Here is a 20,264-nt window from a genome sequence, read left to right on the forward strand (position 1 = left end):
GAAATACCGCGAGTGTAGAAGTGCTCGAGATGATATACTAACCAATAGGAACTCAGCATTTCCCGCGCGTTTGAGTAGGGCTTTGTGCCTGAGATCTATGAGTCGATATAGTCGCTCTGGAGCTGTCTTGTGGTAAAACGCGCTGATCAGATTTATACCAAAATGAAGAAATTCGCTCGTTTGATCGGTTCTCGTGTAGGTGACGAAAAACGATTACAATATTGAGTATTTTGTGGAAGTTTGAGTCTTGTGACTGGTTTATTTAAGGAGATATTCGCGTGTGAACATTTAAAGTAGCACATAAATTCTACGTGGCATATTTCGTGCAGATAACGAGATATTATGGCGAGCACTTTTTTACAAGAAGCCTACTGAACGACTGTATGTGTTAACTCACAAGAGGTCGTGCGCCAGTGACTGTTTAGGACTAAATATGTTCTGGCTGCTGCCGTGTGTGAACTTGTTACAGAGTCAGTCAGTAACATTGCATAATTGATATCGGGATATTAAATACGGAATTGAGAGCCATTTTCCTTGTTTTAAAGACAATAAACCAACTTAAAGGAAATTTTAGACCTTTTTTTTTTCACACGAGTCATGCGAGAATACCTACCACTCGATTGTTTAACTAACTTTCAGCTACTGCTCATTGAATGGAGTTATGTGGCCTTTGCGTGGTAGGTATTTAGTAGATTTTCGTCAAAGCTGCTTTTGTCGGCTAAACCAGTATCTGCCATCGCAGAGTGAAGGGCAGACAACCTGAAAACTATCCAGATAGGTGGACAGATTGTTTAATGGATAGTGAGAGAGCAACCCGCACCGCCGCAAGCGTGATGGAACAGCACGTGACAAAGGTGTACTAGAATTTTATACTGCACGACTACATTGGTGATACGCCGGAAAATGTGTAGCACACGCTAGTGTTTCCCTTACCAAGCGTGTCCACGCTGCTCTAATCCGCTGTGTTTTAATCACTTCATTGAAACTGCACATTTGGACTTCGGTGACGGTGGCTTAAATTGCGAGGTTCGTTCTCTCTGTTCACTTCTCTGATAATTAATCCTCTCCTTGTCGATGATGGATTGTTTCCTCACTTGTACTTTTTGATATTTCTTCATGATCGCTTGGCTGAAGTTCATTATGCACAATAGATTGAAATGACAGTCCAATCTTAGTGTACTACAGTGAAGCCTCAAGAAACTGGTTTAGGGACGGATATTCAAATACAGAGGTATGTAAACAGGCAGAATGCGGTGCAGTGGTCGACAGCTGACTGGAAACGTGTTGTTTGGTAGAACGAGTCTCGTTTAAAATTATATCGAGTGGATGGATGTGTACGGATATGGAGACACTCTCATAAATCCATGAGCTGTTCAAGCTGGTAGAGGCTCTGTAATGGTGTGAGGCGTGTGCAGTTGCAGTTATATGCGACCCCTGATGCGTCTAGATACGATCCTGACCGGTGATACGTACATAAGCATCCTGTCTGATCACCTGCATCCATTCATGTCCATTGTGCATTCTGACGGACTTGGACAGTTCCATCAGGACAATGCGACACCCCATACGACCATAGTTGCTACAGACTGGCTCTAGAAACACTCTTCTGAGTTTAAGCACTTCCGCTGGCCACCAGACCCCCCCCCCCCCCCAAACAAGAACATTATTGAGCATATCTGGGATGCCTAGCAACGTGCTGTTCAGGAGAGACCTCCACATCCTCGTCCTCTTTGGGATTTATGGACAGCCCTGCAGGACTCATGGTTTCAGTTCCCTGCAGTTTCTTTGGCTCTTCAGTGTACTTCATTTCTTGTGTATGGGTGGGAACGATGCAGCTTTGCAGTCTTGCTTTATATGGCTGCTAAAACGGAGCTATTTCATCAGCATTCTTTGAAACGAACCTAATTGGTATATAGTCTGGTCGAGAAGACTTGCCTTTATTAAATGACGTAAGTAGCTTCGCTGCACCGAGAACTTCCCAGATTAACTGTGACAGCTGTCTGATGTGTCGACAGAAGTGCCGACACAGTGTTATTTGAGGGGACCGCAATGCACGCTATAAACACACGAAGGATGGCGTGAGGTCTGAAACAGGATACGTAATGAATGCTATAAAGAAAAGTACGTAGCTTTTGGAATACTTAACTTTAATCCATCCGTGTTGTATACATCGTTCTTGATGAGACATGCTTTATACGATAAGTATCAATTGCTATGAAGGCTAATGGCGCCTTGCTAGGTCGTAGCCATGGACTTAGCTGAAGGCTATTCTATCTGCTCGGCAAAGGAGCGAGGCTTCGTCAGTGTAGTCGCTAGCAAAGTCGTCCGTACAACTGGGGCGAGTGCTAGTCCGTGTCTCGAGACCTGCCGTGTGGTGGCGCTCGGTCTGCGATCACTAACAGTGGCGACACATGGGTCCGACATGTACTAATGGACCGCGGCCGATTTAAAGCTACCACCTAGCAAGTGTGGTGTCTGGTGGTGACACCACACTGTCATTGGTTTGAACTCTACGTTATTTACTGCATCTTCCTGGTGGGGACAGACACAACGCCTTTTCCGTGGCCAAGGAAGTGCCTAGCGACAACGATCCCCAGAGCGCAACGTCTCCCAACGTGGCCGTCCACCAGTTGCTAAGGGGTCAACCACAAGCATCGCCCATCTCTGAAGCCATCGACTAACCGCCCTGGAACAGCGCCGATAGCGACGGCAGAAAGGTCAGCCTGCTGATACAAAGCCTCACGCTATGACCCCGTCCAAGCTTTTAGGCGTCACGATAGGAAATAAATGCACCGAGATAAACGCGCGAATAATGACGCAGGCACTTGGAAATAGAATTCCCCATCAGTGCGGGGCTACGGCGATGCAATCTGGCACGCTTTCCGTGAGCCCTCCCGCTCCTACCACGGGGCTGCAACTAACCTACACCAAATGAAAACAGCGGCGTACTGAGCTGCAACAACAGCGTCTGTACAGAGTTTCGTACCTGCCACGCCAATGCGGACCAGGGCTGGCACTGTAGCCTGCAATTAACCTGTCATCTCGCTCATCAGAAGTTCCATATGAGCTGAGAATGCGGGCAGCGCCCCGTCGAGATCACAGTAATTAAAGACTGAACATTAGCCCAGATATGGAAGCGTAAAGGAAAGAAACGATGTCGGGTACAGTAGACAGGCCAACATGGTTAAGATTGATGACCAAAATTATGGTGTGCTGCGCGGGATTAGCCGAGCGGTCTGGGGGACTGCAGTCATGGACTAGCGGCTGGTCGCGGTGGAGGTTCGAGTCCTCCCTCGGGCATGAGTGTGTGTGTTTGTCCTTAGGAAGATTTAGGTTAAGTAGTGTGTAAACTTAGGGACTGATGACCTTAGCAGTTAGGTCCCATACGATTTCACACACATTTGAAAATTTTTGAACAAAAAATTCCTTCTTCTTGCTGACCAGTCTTACGAGGAAGTATAACAACTAGAACGTACGTTCTACCACTCATCATTCATGAAACTGAAGTTCTATTAGAATACCGTGGAATTATTTAGTTACTGTAATTCAGTAATACCTTTCGACGAGGCATATGCACTGAAGAGCCAAAGAAACTGGTACACCTGCCTAATATTGTGTAGGGCCCCCGCGAGCACGTAGAAGTGCATAACACAACGTCGCATGGACTCGACTAATGTCTGAAGTAGTGCTGCAGGGAACTGACACCATGAGTCCTGCAGGGCTGTCCATAAATCGCAGAGAGTACGGGGGTGTGGAGATCTCTTTTGAACAGCACGTTTCAAGGCATCCCAGATATGCTCAAAAGTGTTCATGTCTCGGGAGTTTGCTGGCCAACGGAAGTGTATAAACTCAGAAGAGTGTTCCTCTAGTCACTCTGTAGCAATTCTGGAAGTATGTGGTGTCGCATTGTCCTGCTGGAATTGCCCAAGTCCGTCGGAATGCACAATGAACATGAATGGAAGAAGGTGATTGAAGAGGATGCTTACGTACGAGTCACCTGTCAGAGGCGTATCTGAACGTATCGCTCCAACTGCACCGCCCCCCCCCCACCCACACACATAAACACAATTACAGAGCCTCCACCAGCTTGAGGAGTCCCCTGCTGACATGCAGGGTCCATGGATTCATGAGGTTGTCTCCATACCCATTTACGTCCATCCGCTCGGTACAACTTGAGACTCGTCCGACCAGGCAACATGTTTCCAGTCAACAACAGGTCAATGTCAGTATTAACGGGCCCAAGCGAGGCGTAAAGCTTTGTGTCGTGCAGTCATCAAGGGTACATGAATGGGCCTGCGGTTCCAAAAGCTCATATCGACGATGTTTCGGTGAATGGTTCACACGCTGACACTTGTTGATGACCCAGCATTGAAATCTGCAGCAGTTTGCGTAAGGATTACACTTCAGTCACGTTGAGCGATTCTCTTGTCATCGTTGGTCCCTTTTCTGCAGGATTTTTTTCCGACCACAGTGATGGAGATTTGATGTTTTACCGGATTCCTGATATGGTCGTACGGTAAAATCCCCACTTCACCGCTACCTCTGAGTTACTGTGCCCCATCAGTCGTGCACCGACTGTAACACCACGTTCAAACTCACTTAAATCTTGATAACCTGTCGGCAGTAACGGATCTAACAACTGCGCCAGACCCGTGTTATCTTATATAGGCATTGCCGACCGCAGCGCCGTATTCTGCCTGTTTACATATCTCTGTATTTGAATACGCATGCCTATACCAGTTTCTTTGGCAGTTCAGTGTGGAAGTAAAGATAAATTTCATTGATATCGATCTGTAGTAAGATATTGGAACATATACCGTGTTCAAACATTGTGATATACCTCTAATATCTATTGACATCTATTCACAAGCAACCAGCGTGGATTCAGAAGATGTTGTTCTTCTGAAACACCAGTATTTATTCGCACGAAGTAATAATTGTTGTCGACAGGGTATCTCCAATTGCCCATATTTCCGTTTTTCCACAAGGCTTTTGACACCGTTTCGCACTAGTGCCTTCTGATTAAACTTCGTGCCGGTGAGGTATCGTTTCAGCCGTGCGACTGGATTCGTGATTTCCTGTCATAAATGTCACAGTTCAGGACTCGAACCTCCGACGGGGGCAGCCGCGCGAACCGTGGCAAGGCGCCCTAGATCGTGCGGCTAATCCGCGCGGAGGTCATAGTAAAAGACGTAACGTTGTGTAGTGATACGGAAGGTATATTTGGCGATCCCCAAGGAAGCATTACAAGTGTTCCACAGTTTTGAATCTGCATAAAAGATTTATGAGACAAACTGAGCAGCCATTTTATACTGCTTGCAGATGGTATTCTCTTTTACCGTTTAGTAAAGTCAACAAAAGGTCAAAACGAACTGAAAAATAATTTAGACAAGATATCTGCATGATACAAAAAGTAGCAGCCGACGTTGAACAGTGAAAAGTATGGTCTGGCTCTTGAGAACTAAGAAATTCTGCTAAATTTTGTTAAACGACTTGAACATTATGAAAAAACTTAAAGGCTATCGATTAAAAACAAATATCTGTGTATTTGAAGGGCAAACAAATTTTAACCCTCACATAAATATGTTTAGGCAGGGGAGGGAGTGTAGCATATACGAAAAGGCGTTTATCCATGTAGTGAGATATTTCCACGAATTATTTAGGCGTTAGTTTTATCCTACGTGTTGCTCGACAGTAATGGTAACGCTATAGTCTGAAAGTAGTTCTTTGAGCCCTCTGCCAAAAACTTAAAAGTGAACTACTGAGTAATCTTGCAAACGTAGACGTAAATGTAATCAGGTAATTCTCCACTCATGTAGACCCAAGTTCATTGAGTTTTGGATCTCTGCAGAAAATAATCAACTACGTGTTTGCTGTGGTGTCTACTCACCAGTTTCAAGCTACATCTTTACTCTGCTAATTTCTGTATATAGAGGTTCCTTTTTAATGTATCATGGTTTTGTTAAGCTTTAGATTTGACTCAGTCTGGAGGTCCTAAACGGCACTATTTTATACAGGGTCAAGGACTTCGAAGGGTAATAGAGGGGTCAACGCCGTCCTCTACGCCACTCTTTGGCTGCATACAATGTTGTTGCGACAAGCGTGGATGCGTTCGACTCCTTCCAACTTCTTGAATACCGCCAAGTTCCGCTTGCTGACCGGCAGCCGAAGAAATGGCATGGGTTCCCGACATCAGCTTGTTCCTCAAGATACGCTCTACTGCCTCCCTCCCTCCCCCCCCCCCCCACTACCCGAAGTTTTTCGGTAGCGCTTCGTTACGCCCTGTATGTCTTTGCATGACATATTGCTTGTTTGACTTAATCAATGTAGTCCCTGCGATGGCATTAAAATTTTTCCTTGATTTCTTTGTAGGTGGTGTCTGGGAGAAAACGTTTGAAATAATGTGTAAAGTCTGTTGGAAGCTGCTAAGTTCTCTCCTTGTCGAATACTGAATAAATAGAATCTGGATATATTGTACGCCTTGACGTAACACTGTTTCTTACTTTGGTACTCGACTTATTGTGTTAAACTTGTAACGTAAGACTAAACTTTTCAATGAGTAAATAGTGGAAAAATTTTAAATTTTTAAGTTTGGCCAATAATTATGCAGAAAACCAAATTTTTGTCGCCCCGGGAAGCGGCTAGATACGCAGCCTGCAACTGAATTGTGTGACCTTTTTAGCGTCTAGTGATACAGATTGTAACTGTGTTTTATCGGAAGCTTACAAACTTTTCTTGTAAAGTTTGCGAGTTCAGATGTTGTAACATTTCTGTTACTCTATCTAGATGGTCAAAATATACATTTAAACGTTCCAATCGCTAAAAAATGTGTGGTGTGGGGTACCTCAAGCACCTCCGTAAAGTTCGAGAAACTGGCTACTGTTCTCATTGTCCTTTGTGAAGGTGCAATAGAAATACTCTGGGGTCGATCTCTGACATGAAAAGAACGAAAAAACTCCATATATACGTAGAATTAGCAGGCTCTTGTATTGTAGTGTGGTATTTGATGTTAGGTTAGTGTTTGAATGTTTTTTTTAAAAGAAACACTTAGATGGCGTACGTCTTACATTTTTGTAACAATTAGCCTCTAGTTTTATATATCCATGGTCTCACTATGTCAGTTGTCAACAAAATAATGTTTTCATAAATTACTTGTGGTGAATGCCAGATTTGTTCCATTGTAAAGGACAAATACGATTACTCTCGGTTTGTATGTTCATTTTGAGCTTCTACCCCACCTCATATTATGATCTACCCGTCGGTTGGGTGTCAAATCTTGGTGTTGCTTCCCTTTTTATTGCCACTCCTGTTTCCTGCAGATATTACTGGACAGTTTTTCATAACAATCCTCAAACACATGTAAATTCATATGAATTCAGATTAGATATCCACCCGCAACTTGAATAATTAAGTGCAATCAGACTCTAAATGTACAAGTGATTTTCAGCTTCTATAAAACAGAATTGCGAGCTGTTTGGAAATAAGAGAATGTTTTGGAGGCACACTGGCTGACACTGGCATAGAGCCATACGCTGGATTAGTCAGGAACCTTGTTGAACTCTTCTTAGAAGGCTGGAGTGGGGAGGCATCTAGCTCCGACTCGAAACACGTCTGCTATCTCTGCGCATCTCCTCACCACTGCTCGAACTTTTACCGCGTGCACCTAGCTCTGTTAGCTGTCAAAGACCTTACTACTCGAAGATGTACTACTCGTCCAACCTTATGGTTGGGAACTATCGACATTTTTCACTGGCTCTATCCTGATCGAATCTCAGCACATACCTTTCAATACCAAGATACTATAAAGAACTCAAGTGCAACATAATTATAAAATAGTTGCTGTGTTACAATGGTGAATGGAACAGTGACGCTTGGCGCTTGTTTGGTATGTCGTCAGAACTGGTATTGGCCGTCTTATAAGAGCTGACTGCAGAGCAACTATGACTAAAGTCTCATGTCACGTCGACATCTGGGACGTTAGGGAAGGAGCAGAAACACGAACTGGGGAAAATGGTTGTGCACTTCGTGAAGGAACTTTCCAATTGTACCTCTCAAAAATGTAGGAGAACCAAGTAAAAACCTAGATCTGAATGGCTGGTCGGCGATTTGAACCGAGTTCCTCCAGAATGCGAGTCCATTGTGCTAACCACTTCGCAGGCTCATTCGGGAAGAGCGCACTGTGGGAAAAACGAGGGATCACCTAGCGGTTACATCGTGGGTGCTGACGTATGGGATGCTTCATGTCTGAGGTCGTGCAGGCAATGGGCTTTGCACCGGGCACTAGTCACGGGACTGACCACGCAAACCCATTGCCAAGATAAGCCGCCGTTTTCGGAATACAGCGCTGTGGGCAGATTATAAGCCTCTCGTAGAATTGTTGCTATTCAATTAGTGAAACAGCAATAGTGAACCACTGGACATGAGAATGATGGTGATGTATGTGTTTGTACAGTCTATGGTGATGATATTGGCGACAGCTTCTGGTAATTGAAGGTTAGTGACTTCAGTGAAGATACTATTGAAACGGATGTTGGATTTAGGACGTGTATTGCGGAATCATGCACCAGGAAATAGGACATGTACGTCAAAAGATGAATTGGATTTCAGTTATGCTGCAAAAATTTTGATTGAAATCTTCAGATGTGTTGGGAAATGTGGTGTAGGTACAGTTAGTAGGAAGTTAGGTGTCAGTGAATATTTTGTGGTTAGGAGAAATCAAAATTGAGTTGAGAAAGGATGTAGACAGTTTGTAGATGTGGAGAAGGTGAGATTAAGTACTGTAAGTACTCCAACAGGCCAGGGCTTAAAAGAATTTTGTACACCATGGTGTTAGTGTTGGTGTTGGGATTCAAGATATTGGGATATATAGGAAGGAAAAGGAGGTGCGATGTGCGAGGAGTGGGAATTTTATGAGCTGGTGAAGAATCCGAGTGAAAGAAAAAAACTTTCTAAATCGGAGATCGCATAAATTTATTTTCTTGCAAACAAAGGGTTTCGACAGACTTTGTTGCCACCTTCAGGTCACAAAAAATTTTTGAAGACCTGAAAATGACAGGAAAGTCGTCGAAACAGGTTGTTTGTAAAGAAAGAAATATTTGCGCGATCTTAGCTTTAGAAAGTTTTTGCCAAGTAAAATACACTCCTGGAAATTGAAATAGGAACACCGTGAATTCATTGTCCCAGGAAGGGGAAACTTTATTGACACATTCCTGGGGTCAGATACATCACATGATCACACTGACAGAACCACAGGCACATAGACACAGGCAACAGAGCATGCACAATGTCGCACTATTACAGTGTATATCCAACTTTCGCAGCAATACAGGCTGCTATTCATCCATGGAAACGATCGTAGAGATGCTGGATGTAGTCCTGTGGAACGGCTTGCCATGCCATTTCCACCTGGCTCCTCAGTTGGACCAGCGTTCGTGCTGGACGTGCAGACCGCGTGAGACGACGCTTCATCCAGTCCCAAACATGCTCAATGGGGGACAGATCCGGAGATCTTGCTGGCCAGGGTAGTTGACTTACACCTTCTAGAGCACGTTGGGTGGCACGTGATACATGCGGACGTGCATTGTCCTGTTGGAACAGCAAGTTCCCTTGCCGGTCTAGGAATGGTAGAACGATGGGTTCGATGACGGTTTGGATGTACCGTGCACTATTCAGTGTCCCCTCGACGATCACCAGTGGTGTACGTCCAGTGTAGGAGATCGCTCCCCACACCATGATGCCGGGTGTTGGCCCTGTGTGCCTCGGTCGTATGCAGTCCTGATTGTGGCGCTCACCTGCACGGCGCCAAACACGCATACGACCATCATTGGCACCAAGGCAGAAGCGACTCTCATCGCTGAAGACGACACGTCTCCATTCGTCCCTCCATTCACGCCTGTCGCGACACCACTGGAGGCGGGCTGCACGATGTTGGGGCGTGAGCGGAAGACGGCCTAACGGTGTGCGGGACCGTAGCCCAGCTTTATGGAGACGGTTGCGAATGGTCCTCGCCGATACCCCAGGAGCAACAGTGTCGCTAATTTGCTGGGAAGTGGCGGTGCGGTCCCCTATGGCACTGCGTAGGATCCTACGGTCTTGGCGTGCATCCGTGCGTCGCTGCGGTCCGGTCCCAGGTCGACGGGCACGTGCACCTTCCGCCGACCACTGGCGACAACATCGATGTACTGTGGAGACCTCACGCCCCACGTGTTGAGCAATTTGGCGGTACGTCCACCCGGCCTCCCGCATGCCCACTATACGCCCTCGCTCAAAGTCCGTCAACTGCACATCCGGTTCACGTCCACGCTGTCGCGGTATGCTACCAGGTGTTAAAGACTGCGATGGAACTTCGTATGCCACGGCAAACTGGCTGACACTGACGGCGGCGGTGCACAAATGCTGCGCAGCTAGCGCCATTCGACGGCCAACACCGCGGTTCCTGGTGTGTCCGCTGTGCCGTGCGTGTGATCATTGCTTGTACAGCCCTCTCGCAGTGTCCGGAGCAAGTATGGTGGGTCTGACACACCGGTGTCAATGTGTTCTTTTTTCCATTTCCAGGAGTGTAGATTGCTCCTTCTAATTTATATGCATGAGAAAATTCAATAAAAGAAGATATCAAGAGACGGAAACTGGTTTTGGAGCATAAAATTAGACGATCTGAAGGCTTCGATAAAATTTAGAAGGTCGCGAAAGTCACTGACATTTCGAAATTAGCAACTGAACTGATGTGGCTTAACAAATGAGAAGATTTTTGTCTGTATGGTCCACCAAGAAAAAGTACGGGTTGAGGTAGATAGTAGACACGACGTATCGAATATGACACTTCTAAAGCAGTATCTAAACACTAATGCGAAGCATTCGATTACGGGTCTTGTTGGCAGTGCAGGAGCGAAGAGTACAGGAGAGACCAGGACTCACCTCATCCTCCTGCGACGTGGCCATTTCCGGCTCGTTCTCCTCCAGCTTGGTCAGCAGCTTGTCCTGGAACACAAGAGGGCGCTTGTTAAGTCACGGAGTGTCTAGAGACGCTGGTTCTGCGTTCTGGTATTTTGCAGTTTGACATTACCAAGGATAGGTACAGTGCACGCCACATCAGAAGCGTACCTGGGAGGCAGAGAGGCAAATAGAGAAAGCGACAGGTATTGGTGGAGGAAGGGACGCGCCGTACAGACACACTTAACGTTAGCCAAGACTAACAAAGTGCTATTACAGTCAACAATGAATGAAATTGTGCGACTACTGCACCGTCTGGAGGAAAACGATTGTCGCTCTTCAGTTTTAATCACAGTACGGCATCTGGAAGAAGAAGGAACCTCACTGGCTGCCGACGATTCTTGGAGGTACATGTGCGGAATATTTCAATACTGGTCCGGCTCCCAGTATGGCAGCAATCCGAATGTTGTTCATGCGATCGCTAGAAGCTTATTTTATCTGTAGCACAAGTGCTCTATTGCCTGTCTAAGTCATCATTCAGATTGGATGCTGAAGTATTTGCCTGTAAGCATTTGAAATTAATTATAAATAAAAGTAATTTATTGCTATTTGAAGCATAATAAATGTAACGAGCCCCAAGTATCGCTGAAAATAGTGATCAACCTCAGCATACCGCACTGTGCATGACGAGCTTCGGTTTCACAAAGCAACCAGAAGATGAGGTTCACGTAGTAAACTCCCGAGTTGAAACGGGGAGCATGTTGATGTGGCTGCTGTATCCAAGGGGCACTGAGGCTTCACGCGGTGCAGTAGAGGCAGGGGGGTTGCCTGCAGAGCAGGCGCACGCAGTGGCCCAGTCGACAGGCAGAGTACGCAGTCTTTGCCGTACTGTTTTGTTTCGCCTATCACGTGGAAGGATTATAGAGGAACTCAGGATCCTTCCACCGCTGGGTATTTAGGGGTTTCACGGTGTGACGCTCATAGAGTGAAGTACAAAGTCAACTGGAGTTCAACTGGAGAGTCACTGGGTCCATTTCCTGGCCGGACGACCTGTCAGCTAGTATGTGAGTGGCTCTCGCCCACGACTTTCATCGCTCAGGGAATGGACTACGGAAGAGTAAATTCACCTAATTAAGACTTCAATACAAAGTGATTAATGGTCATGTCAGCGTTCTTCAGATGAGTATTAAGTCCTGTATGTATTTTATTCATTAATAAAAGTTATGAACATTTACTCAGAAGTCACATAATATTTTACGTATAGCCATTACAGGCAATGTCAGCAATTGAGGTGGCATAATAGTTAATGCATTGGACTCGCAATTGGGAAGACAACGGTTCGAATCCCCGTTCAGGCATCCAGGTTTATGTTTCCCGTGATTTCCTTAAACGAGGATCGGTCCTCTGGAAAGGGCACGACCGATTTTCTTCTCCATCATTTCGCAATCCGTTATTTTCTGTCTATTACTACCTTGTTGTTCATGAGAAACTCTAATCTTTCTTCCTTTTTCCTTACAGCAATGCCGAAAAAGTTCTATGCTGCTTTACAGTTTTTCCTTAAATTTGTCACATTATGTAAATGACATAGAGATTGGAATGTGGAAAGAAGTCAAACAAATATATTTAATTTAAGTGCAGTGCGATGCAATCACTGTCCACTGCTTATGATCTAATGATTAGTGTCACTGCCATCATGCGGTCACGGGTTCGATTCTCAGATGGATTGGAGATCTTCTCCGCTCGGAAACGGTGTCTTCATGTTGTCCTAATCATGACAAAGACAATGAAGTCGTTGAATCGATGTCACCATACAGGCGAACAACCCCTGACATGATGTTCCAGGAGGAATTGTCGATATTCAGGGATATGACAGGATCGATCATTCGAAGCAGAAGAGTCTAGTAAATGTCGGCTGTAAAATGCTTAACTTAACAGCTATGAGCAATTGTTTATCTTCGCCACCGTGAATCCATCGCTTCTACTGAACAAGTGTTCATAGCTCGTAATGTATGTATTTTAGAGACCTTATTTACTAGCCAAATGTTTCTTCTTTTTGTTCATACAACCTCCTCCCATAACACAGAAAGCAAAAAGCTTGCAGTAGAAGAGATTTGTTTCACAGTGTCGAAGGTGCAGAAGCACTCATACCACTTCAGGTATGCCCATGTTTACTAGACATTTTTGCTTCGAATGAATATTCCTGAATGTTGACCATCCGTCCTGCGACACCCTATGTTATGCTGGTAATTCTCTTTACAAATTAATCCACAGCATTAAATTTAAAAGTTTCCATGGAAGTACCCTTCAGTGGAGCGGAAGAAGTTCCCCAAACAAAAAGCTGCTTGCTTCAATTCTTAACTCCACCACATAAACTACGTGACATTTAATATGGTCAAGTAGGTTACTGAATACATGTGTACCAATCAATTCGACTCCTTTCTGTAGTAATGTTAACCACCTGGAGTCTTTGTAGCAGTCGTTTCTGGTGCTAGTGCTACATCTACGAAGTTGACAAATTTTTGAGAAAAAAATATATATTTCAAAATGAACATACCGTATTAAGGCGTTGTAGCATTTATTACGTTCAACTTACAATTGTAAATCATACACTAAATGAAAGAGCAACTCAAGCAGTTTTTTGGTATACTTGTGCGCAATGGGAAGAGCATGGAATGACGAAGAGCGACTGGAAAACGTGTTGAACGAATGCTAGTCTTTCACGCTTAGCTCCAAGAAATATCCCCGCGGAAAGTTTATGGGCCTTTCTTTTTCGGTGAATCAACTGTAACTGATGTTTCTTATCTTGATGTGCTACAGCTATGGCCCATGCCTCAATGGGAAGAAGCTGAACAACTCATCTTTATTTGGGAGCAAGATTGTGCGCGCCCCACTAGCAAACTCAGTACGCGACTGGTTAAATGATGTTGTATCCGACCGGTGGATTGGGCGCAAGGGGCCGTTTGACACAGCATTTTATGCATGACCTCCACTTTCGCACACGATCTGACGCGATCATGGGTGTAAGCCTCCGATACCAGCTTACCCATTCGACTTTAGAAACAGTGTTATTGCAGCAGTTGCTCCTGACACGTTGATCAAGGTTTCGGAACAAATCGCCTACGGACTCGATGTGTGATCAGTGTTCACACCGAATAATTGTAAGAAAAACTATTTGTGTTTCTCTTTCATTTAGTGTATTATTTATAATTTTAAGGTGAGTGTAATATGTGCTACAAAGCCATAAAACCCGTGTATTCATTTTGAAACACCCTGGTTATATATATTATTCGTACAATACGCTTCTATAGTCTGGAAATACTGTTCTTTCAAGTTTAGGTATCCTAAAAAGGATTCCGTAAATTAACGATGAATCTAAATCTCCCGAATAAACTAGTTAATTCATATTTAAATCGTCTCTAGCCATAATCAGGCGTACCACAAATGTAGTTAAACCAAGGCGCTTCATTAATTCTTAGCGGTGCGTTTTTGATCAAGCTTGTGCCCTATCTGGAATCTCAAAAACTTGACACTTCCTGCTTCGTGTATTTCATTGTTTGAGAAAACTATTTATGTAGTACCATTTTTCCATGCTGCCTTCTGTAGAACAACGAGGCTGTTTTTCAGTTAAGGATTGTTGGTGGAGAACTCAACCCGCCTCAAATATTTTCAGAGAAAGCTTTGCTTCTGGGCATCATGCCGATCTTCGGATGGGCACAACTGTTTAATTGCAGTAATATACTCATCAGCAGCCGGTACAACCCTTAAGCACCACATACGAATGAGTTCTTGATGAAACTATATATGTTGTGTGGATGATTTGAATAATACAGAAAAATATGTGTATATAATTTATGAAATATAAAGTGAATGATTCTGCGTGACAAAAGGAGTCAAGCACCCAGAAGGCACGGTCGGATGTAAATGTAACTTTGTGAACGTACGCGCCATCGCCGAGTGTGTAAATGATTCAAGTTGCAATTTTCTGTGACAGAACGGCGGCCAGAATGTGTTAGTTTTGTGAATGTGTAGTGTTGTTATCCTGCGTGCCACTGTATATAAGGGACGTCAGATGTTGACTGATCTCACGGAGATGCTCATACTCGTATGAGAAAGCCTTATCAGCACCTGACAGATTTTAAAGGGTCGATTTTGTGGGTCTAATTTATCCGTCTGGTCAGATGTACTCTTATTGTACTGCAATTCTCCGTTTAATATTCGAGAAGTATTTCAAACACAAGTCTCATACCGATATTTGCTCTTAGCTCCTAGCTATTGGACAATAATACCGCAAGAAATTCCTAATTTATCTTTTCTGATAGTTGCTCATACATCTTCAGTAACGTTAGTGGTGTTCTTGGACTGTGCTTTTAAAATATTTCTCAAGCCACGAACAACACGGCATTCTCAAGATGGTCGCGAAATCCTCTCCTCGGAAGGAAGCAGAAGGCTACGTCAGGCAAGAAAAAAAAAAAAAAAAAAAAAGACGCAGTCCTAACAAATAGATGCCGCAATAGCCCAGAATATTGCGTTTGGCGCTCGAAAGAATTTCATGGAAAATTTTGCTGTCGTGGACTCAGGTATAGTTCCCGCAACAGCGCAGACGCACTCAAATAACAGCGAAACGAAAATTAGCCTTAATCGTTTAATATAGGAAACACACCTAAACTCGAAGAGCTACCTATTCCAATCTATAACACAGCTGTCTGACAGATCTTGACTGTAAAGATTATCATTCAGCACTCACACAAATCTGATTTGCTGTATTGCTTTCGATTCTTTACTCGTTTTCAATAGTTCATAATGCTTCTTAGGCGATGGCTGCGTAATAAACTAAAAGGAGTTAGCATCTTGTCTAGGCTCCTGTTGGAAACGTCAACAACATGGCATACAAGTAAGACCTAATTACGATGCTAGAAGCAGTTTACCGTGGCTCGTTGGACCGATAACGCATTCCACAGAGTTCGGAAAGTCCACTTTCTCGAGGAGGATCTTCCAACACAACTATATCGCAGGTGTCGATCTGTTATACGATTACGAGATATGCTTTACTCTCAGATGTTACGAAACTTTCTCTATGCGGAATATCTCCTGCGTAAAAATCAATATGGACCTCCATAGGGCGATCGTGAGAAACACAGCTCGGCCTGTTAATATTCGGCATGTGGTTCTGGTTGTGGGATCCAGACCGCAGCAGGTAACGACGCCCAGGTTGATAGCGTGTTCCTTCTCTAAGAAGGAGTTTGACGCAATGTAATACACTTCGCCATTTCGAGGTGACGGTAGCTCGAAACATCTTGATAATACAAAACTTCCTAGGAAAAAAGATCTCTACGTCGGTCTCAAAGGGAAAAAATGTAGGACTTGAATGCAGGTTCTGGTACTAGCAAAGGCAGTTCTGTAGAACTCAAAATCTTTATTTATATATCATCAGACATTTAACATTCTCTGCTGGCGAAAACGGTTCTCTATACTTCAATGACAAGCGCCATATATTTTTCTGTCGTTTAGCCCCCTACATTATGTCTTTTCTCATCTCTTCAGTTTCCTCGCTTCACCTACTACCCATTCACCTGGCTACAAAGCCTACACATCTACGTTTTATTTGCATGTTTTCTGTCTGGCTTAGTAATTTCCAGCATTAATTTCATCCGTAATACATGATGTGTTTGAAAGCCTGCAACTGCATCAAAAATTATTTAAAAGTACTGCATCAGTTACGTATTTGTTGGCGCAGCACTTCATTATTTAAGTCAATTTACAACATATATCTCTCCTTTTCTCGCTAAGCAAGCCTTATTTTGTGAACATTTTTCATATCAAAAGTACATGTCACACAACCATAAGCCAAACTGCCAATACAGATTGACTGTAAGCCTTCTGTTTTGAAATATGTCGGAAGCTGTTTCGAAAACTCCACTTAGTTTAGGAACTCTACTGTCTACTTTTTCTGCAGTTCTTTCATTAGGAATTTTCAATTTCTCTAAATAGAAAAAGTGTCTATTGAATTTTCAAAAGAAAAACAGTCTTGGCTGCAGGGGAAATAGTACTTTTACTGACGCGTTTCTCTCTTCTGGGGCATCATCAAAACATTTTAATATACTACAAAATTTGTATTCGTCACGTATGGGTGGACCGTTGTGTGTACTTTAAACACATCAGGGTCAACTGGAAACGTAAAGCCGGCATAGGACAACACTTACAAATTTTGAAACCACTTAGCACAATCTGTACACTAAGCATAACTCGTTCCAATCAGACTACTGGTTCTACAAGTTATTTATTAGTCCGTACTGTTTCTTTTTCATTGTGTACATTACAAAATTACTTTATTCTTATTATAAATGATTTTCAAGTACATATTAATATCTGCTCCATTAAGGTCCTCCATTAATGGTTAAACTTCACCTACATTGGATAGAAACCTCGTCAGCTAACGAATATAGTATACTTATGTTAGATTAGTATTACTCTTCCTTCGTTTTTCCAGTTCAAAGTTATGAAAATTTTCTGTAGCGTTGCTGTCAATAGCTTCTGATGGTATGAAACCTACTTGCTTGGCTACTCTTCCATTTCTGAATGCCTCTGTATCCTAATGAAGTTTAATGGAAGTTGCAGCTTTGCTTAATTATTCTTCAGTAGATCTATACTGACATGGGTAGAATCAGTGACTAGTTTCTCAAAGGTTATTAGTGCAGAAGCAAATTATGTTTAATGCAATTGCAGACAGTGACTTGATTGACAAGAAGAATTTGAAATTACTCCATGGTATGATTTTCCAGAAAATATGTTACTGCCAGCAACTTTGCTCCCATTTCTACAAACACAATCATACTCTGTGGATTTACTTAAACTAGTAGCTACAGTATGTCTCCGAACAGAAGCCTTCTTATTTCTGCAAGCTATTCCATCCACCAATAGCTGGAAATCACCAATAGCTGTTCTTTCCTACTGGAGAATGAAAAGAGGGGTGTACACGGTTAGATGATATGTACCCTCTGCCAAGCACTCTAATGTTGTTTGTGGATTATGAATGTTCCGTTGTTATGATAACAATCTGTTCATGTGCCTTTCGAGCATTAAGGAATCATTCGATGGTACCGAATACTCGTATTTTCAGCTTACATACACCTTGAATCCGAGATCCTGTGCAGACTGTCTAGACAGTTGCTGTCTCACAGTTGAACATCTGGGTTACCTGCATCCGCAGCTAATCAACTGTAATGTCATTGATGGGAGACCATGCGGTCGACTTTGTGAGGTGATTAGCCTGATATTATCATTCATTTCATACAGTGTCAGAGTTGTATTTTGTTCGCGCATCTATTGTTGGCCAGAAAAAGGATACTTGCGGACGTCTGTGTAGACAGCGGTACACGTTTTTTGCAACTAAAGATCTTCGATAATAATAATCGTAATACTGTGAACAATGGTGAACTTCACTGAGGAACAGTACTCTAGGCTGTGAGGTTTTTACTTTCGATAAAATCAGCTTCAAGACTATATGTTATAGTCGTATACTTTATTTTGGCAGTGCTCAAAATGGTTCAACTGGCTCTGAGCACTATGGGACTTAACATCTGAAGCCATCAGTCCCCTAGAACTTAGAACTACTTAAACCTAACTAACCTAAGGACATCTCACACATCCATGCCCGAGGCAGGATTCGAACCTGCGACCGTAGCGGTCGCGCGGTTCCAGACTGAAGCGCCTAGAACAGCTCGGCTACGGCGGCCGGCATTTGGCAGTGCACAGGCAGCTTTGTGTCGGCTGTGGACACTTGTAGACTGTTATGATTTGACTGAAGATTGCAGTAATGAGTTGTTGTTGTTGTTGTGGTCTTCAGTCCTGAGACTGGTTTGATGCAGCTCTCCATGCTACTCTATCCTGTGCAAGCTTTTTCATCTCCCAGTACCTACTGCAACCTACATCCTTCTGAATCTGCTTAGTGTATTCATCTCTTGGTCTCCCTCTACGATTTTTACCCTCCACGCTGCCCTCCAATACTAAATTGGTGATCCCTTGATGCCTCAGAACATGTCCTACCAACCGATCCCTTCTTCTGGTCAAGTTGTGCCACAAACTTCTCTTCTCCCCAATCCTATTCAATACTTCCTCATTAGTTATGTGATCTACCCATCTAATCTTCAGCATTCTTCTGTAGCACCACATTTCGAAAGCTTCTATTCTCTTCTTGTCCAAACTATTTATCGTCCATGTTTCACTTCCATACATGGCTACACTCCATACGAATACTTTCAGAAATGACTTCCTGACACTTAAATCAATACTGGATGTTAACAAATTTCTCTTCTTCAGAAACGCTTTCCTTCCCATTGCCATCCTACATTTTATATCCTCTCTACTTCGACCATCATCAGTTATTTTGCTCCCCAAATAGCAAAACTCCTTTACTACTTTAAGTGCCTCATTTCCTAATCTAATTCCCTCAGCATCACCCGACTTAATTAGACTACATTCCATTATCCTTGTTTTGCTTTTGTTGATGTTCATCTTATATCCTCCTTTCAAGACACTGTCCATTCCATTCAACTGCTCTTCCAAGTCCTTTGCTGTCTCTGACAAAATTACAATGTCATCGGCGAACCTCAAAGTTTTTATTTCTTCTCCATGAATTTTAATACCTACTCCGAATTTTTCTTTTGTTTCCTTTACTGCTTGCTCAATATACAGATTGAACAACATCGGGGAGAGGCTACAACCCTGTCTTACTCCCTTCCCAACCACTGCTTCCCTTTCATGTCCCTCGACCCTTATAACTGCCATCTGGTTTCTGTACAAATTGTAAATAGCCTTTCGCTCCCTGTATTTTACCCCTGCCACCTTTAGAATTTGAAAGAGAGTATTCCAGTCAACATTGTCAAAAGCTTTCTCTAAGTCTACAAATGCTAGAAACGTAGGTTTGCCTTTCCTTAATCTTTCTTCTAAGATAAGTCGTAAGGTCAGTATTGCCTCACGTGTTCCAGTGTTTCTACGGAATCCAAACTGATCTTCCCCGAGGTTGGCTTCTACTAGTTTTTCCATTCGTCTGTAAAGAATTCGTGTTAGTATTTTGCAGCTGTGACTTATTAAGCTGATAGTTCGGTAATTTTCACATCTGTCAACACCTGCTTTCTTTGGGATTGGAATTATTATATTCTTCTTGAAGTCTGAGGGTATTTCGCCTGTTTCATACATCTTGTTCACCAGATGGTAGAGTTTTGTCAGGACTGGCTCTCCCACGGCCGTCAGTAGTTCCAATGGAATATTGTCTACTCCGGGGGCCTTGTTTCGACTCAGGTCTTTCAGTGCTCTGTCAAACTCTTCATGCAGTATCA

The 20,264-nt window shown here is 43.4% G+C and overlaps 1 protein-coding gene across 1 annotated transcript in view; it reads right to left on the reverse strand.

Moving 5' to 3' along the window:
* LOC126458197 (fl(2)d-associated complex component) overlaps nucleotides 1–20,264 on the reverse strand; it is a 583,107-nt gene that overhangs the window by 111,284 nt on the left and 451,559 nt on the right. The window contains exon 2 of the mRNA XM_050095086.1: nucleotides 10,915–10,977. Coding sequence (XP_049951043.1) covers nucleotides 10,915–10,977 — 63 coding nt within the window. The remainder of the gene's footprint in view (nucleotides 1–10,914; nucleotides 10,978–20,264) is intronic.

The sequence above is a fragment of the Schistocerca serialis genome, chromosome 2, assembly GCF_023864345.2.
Source record: "Schistocerca serialis cubense isolate TAMUIC-IGC-003099 chromosome 2, iqSchSeri2.2, whole genome shotgun sequence".
NCBI classification, from domain to species: Eukaryota; Metazoa; Arthropoda; class Insecta; order Orthoptera; family Acrididae; genus Schistocerca; species Schistocerca serialis.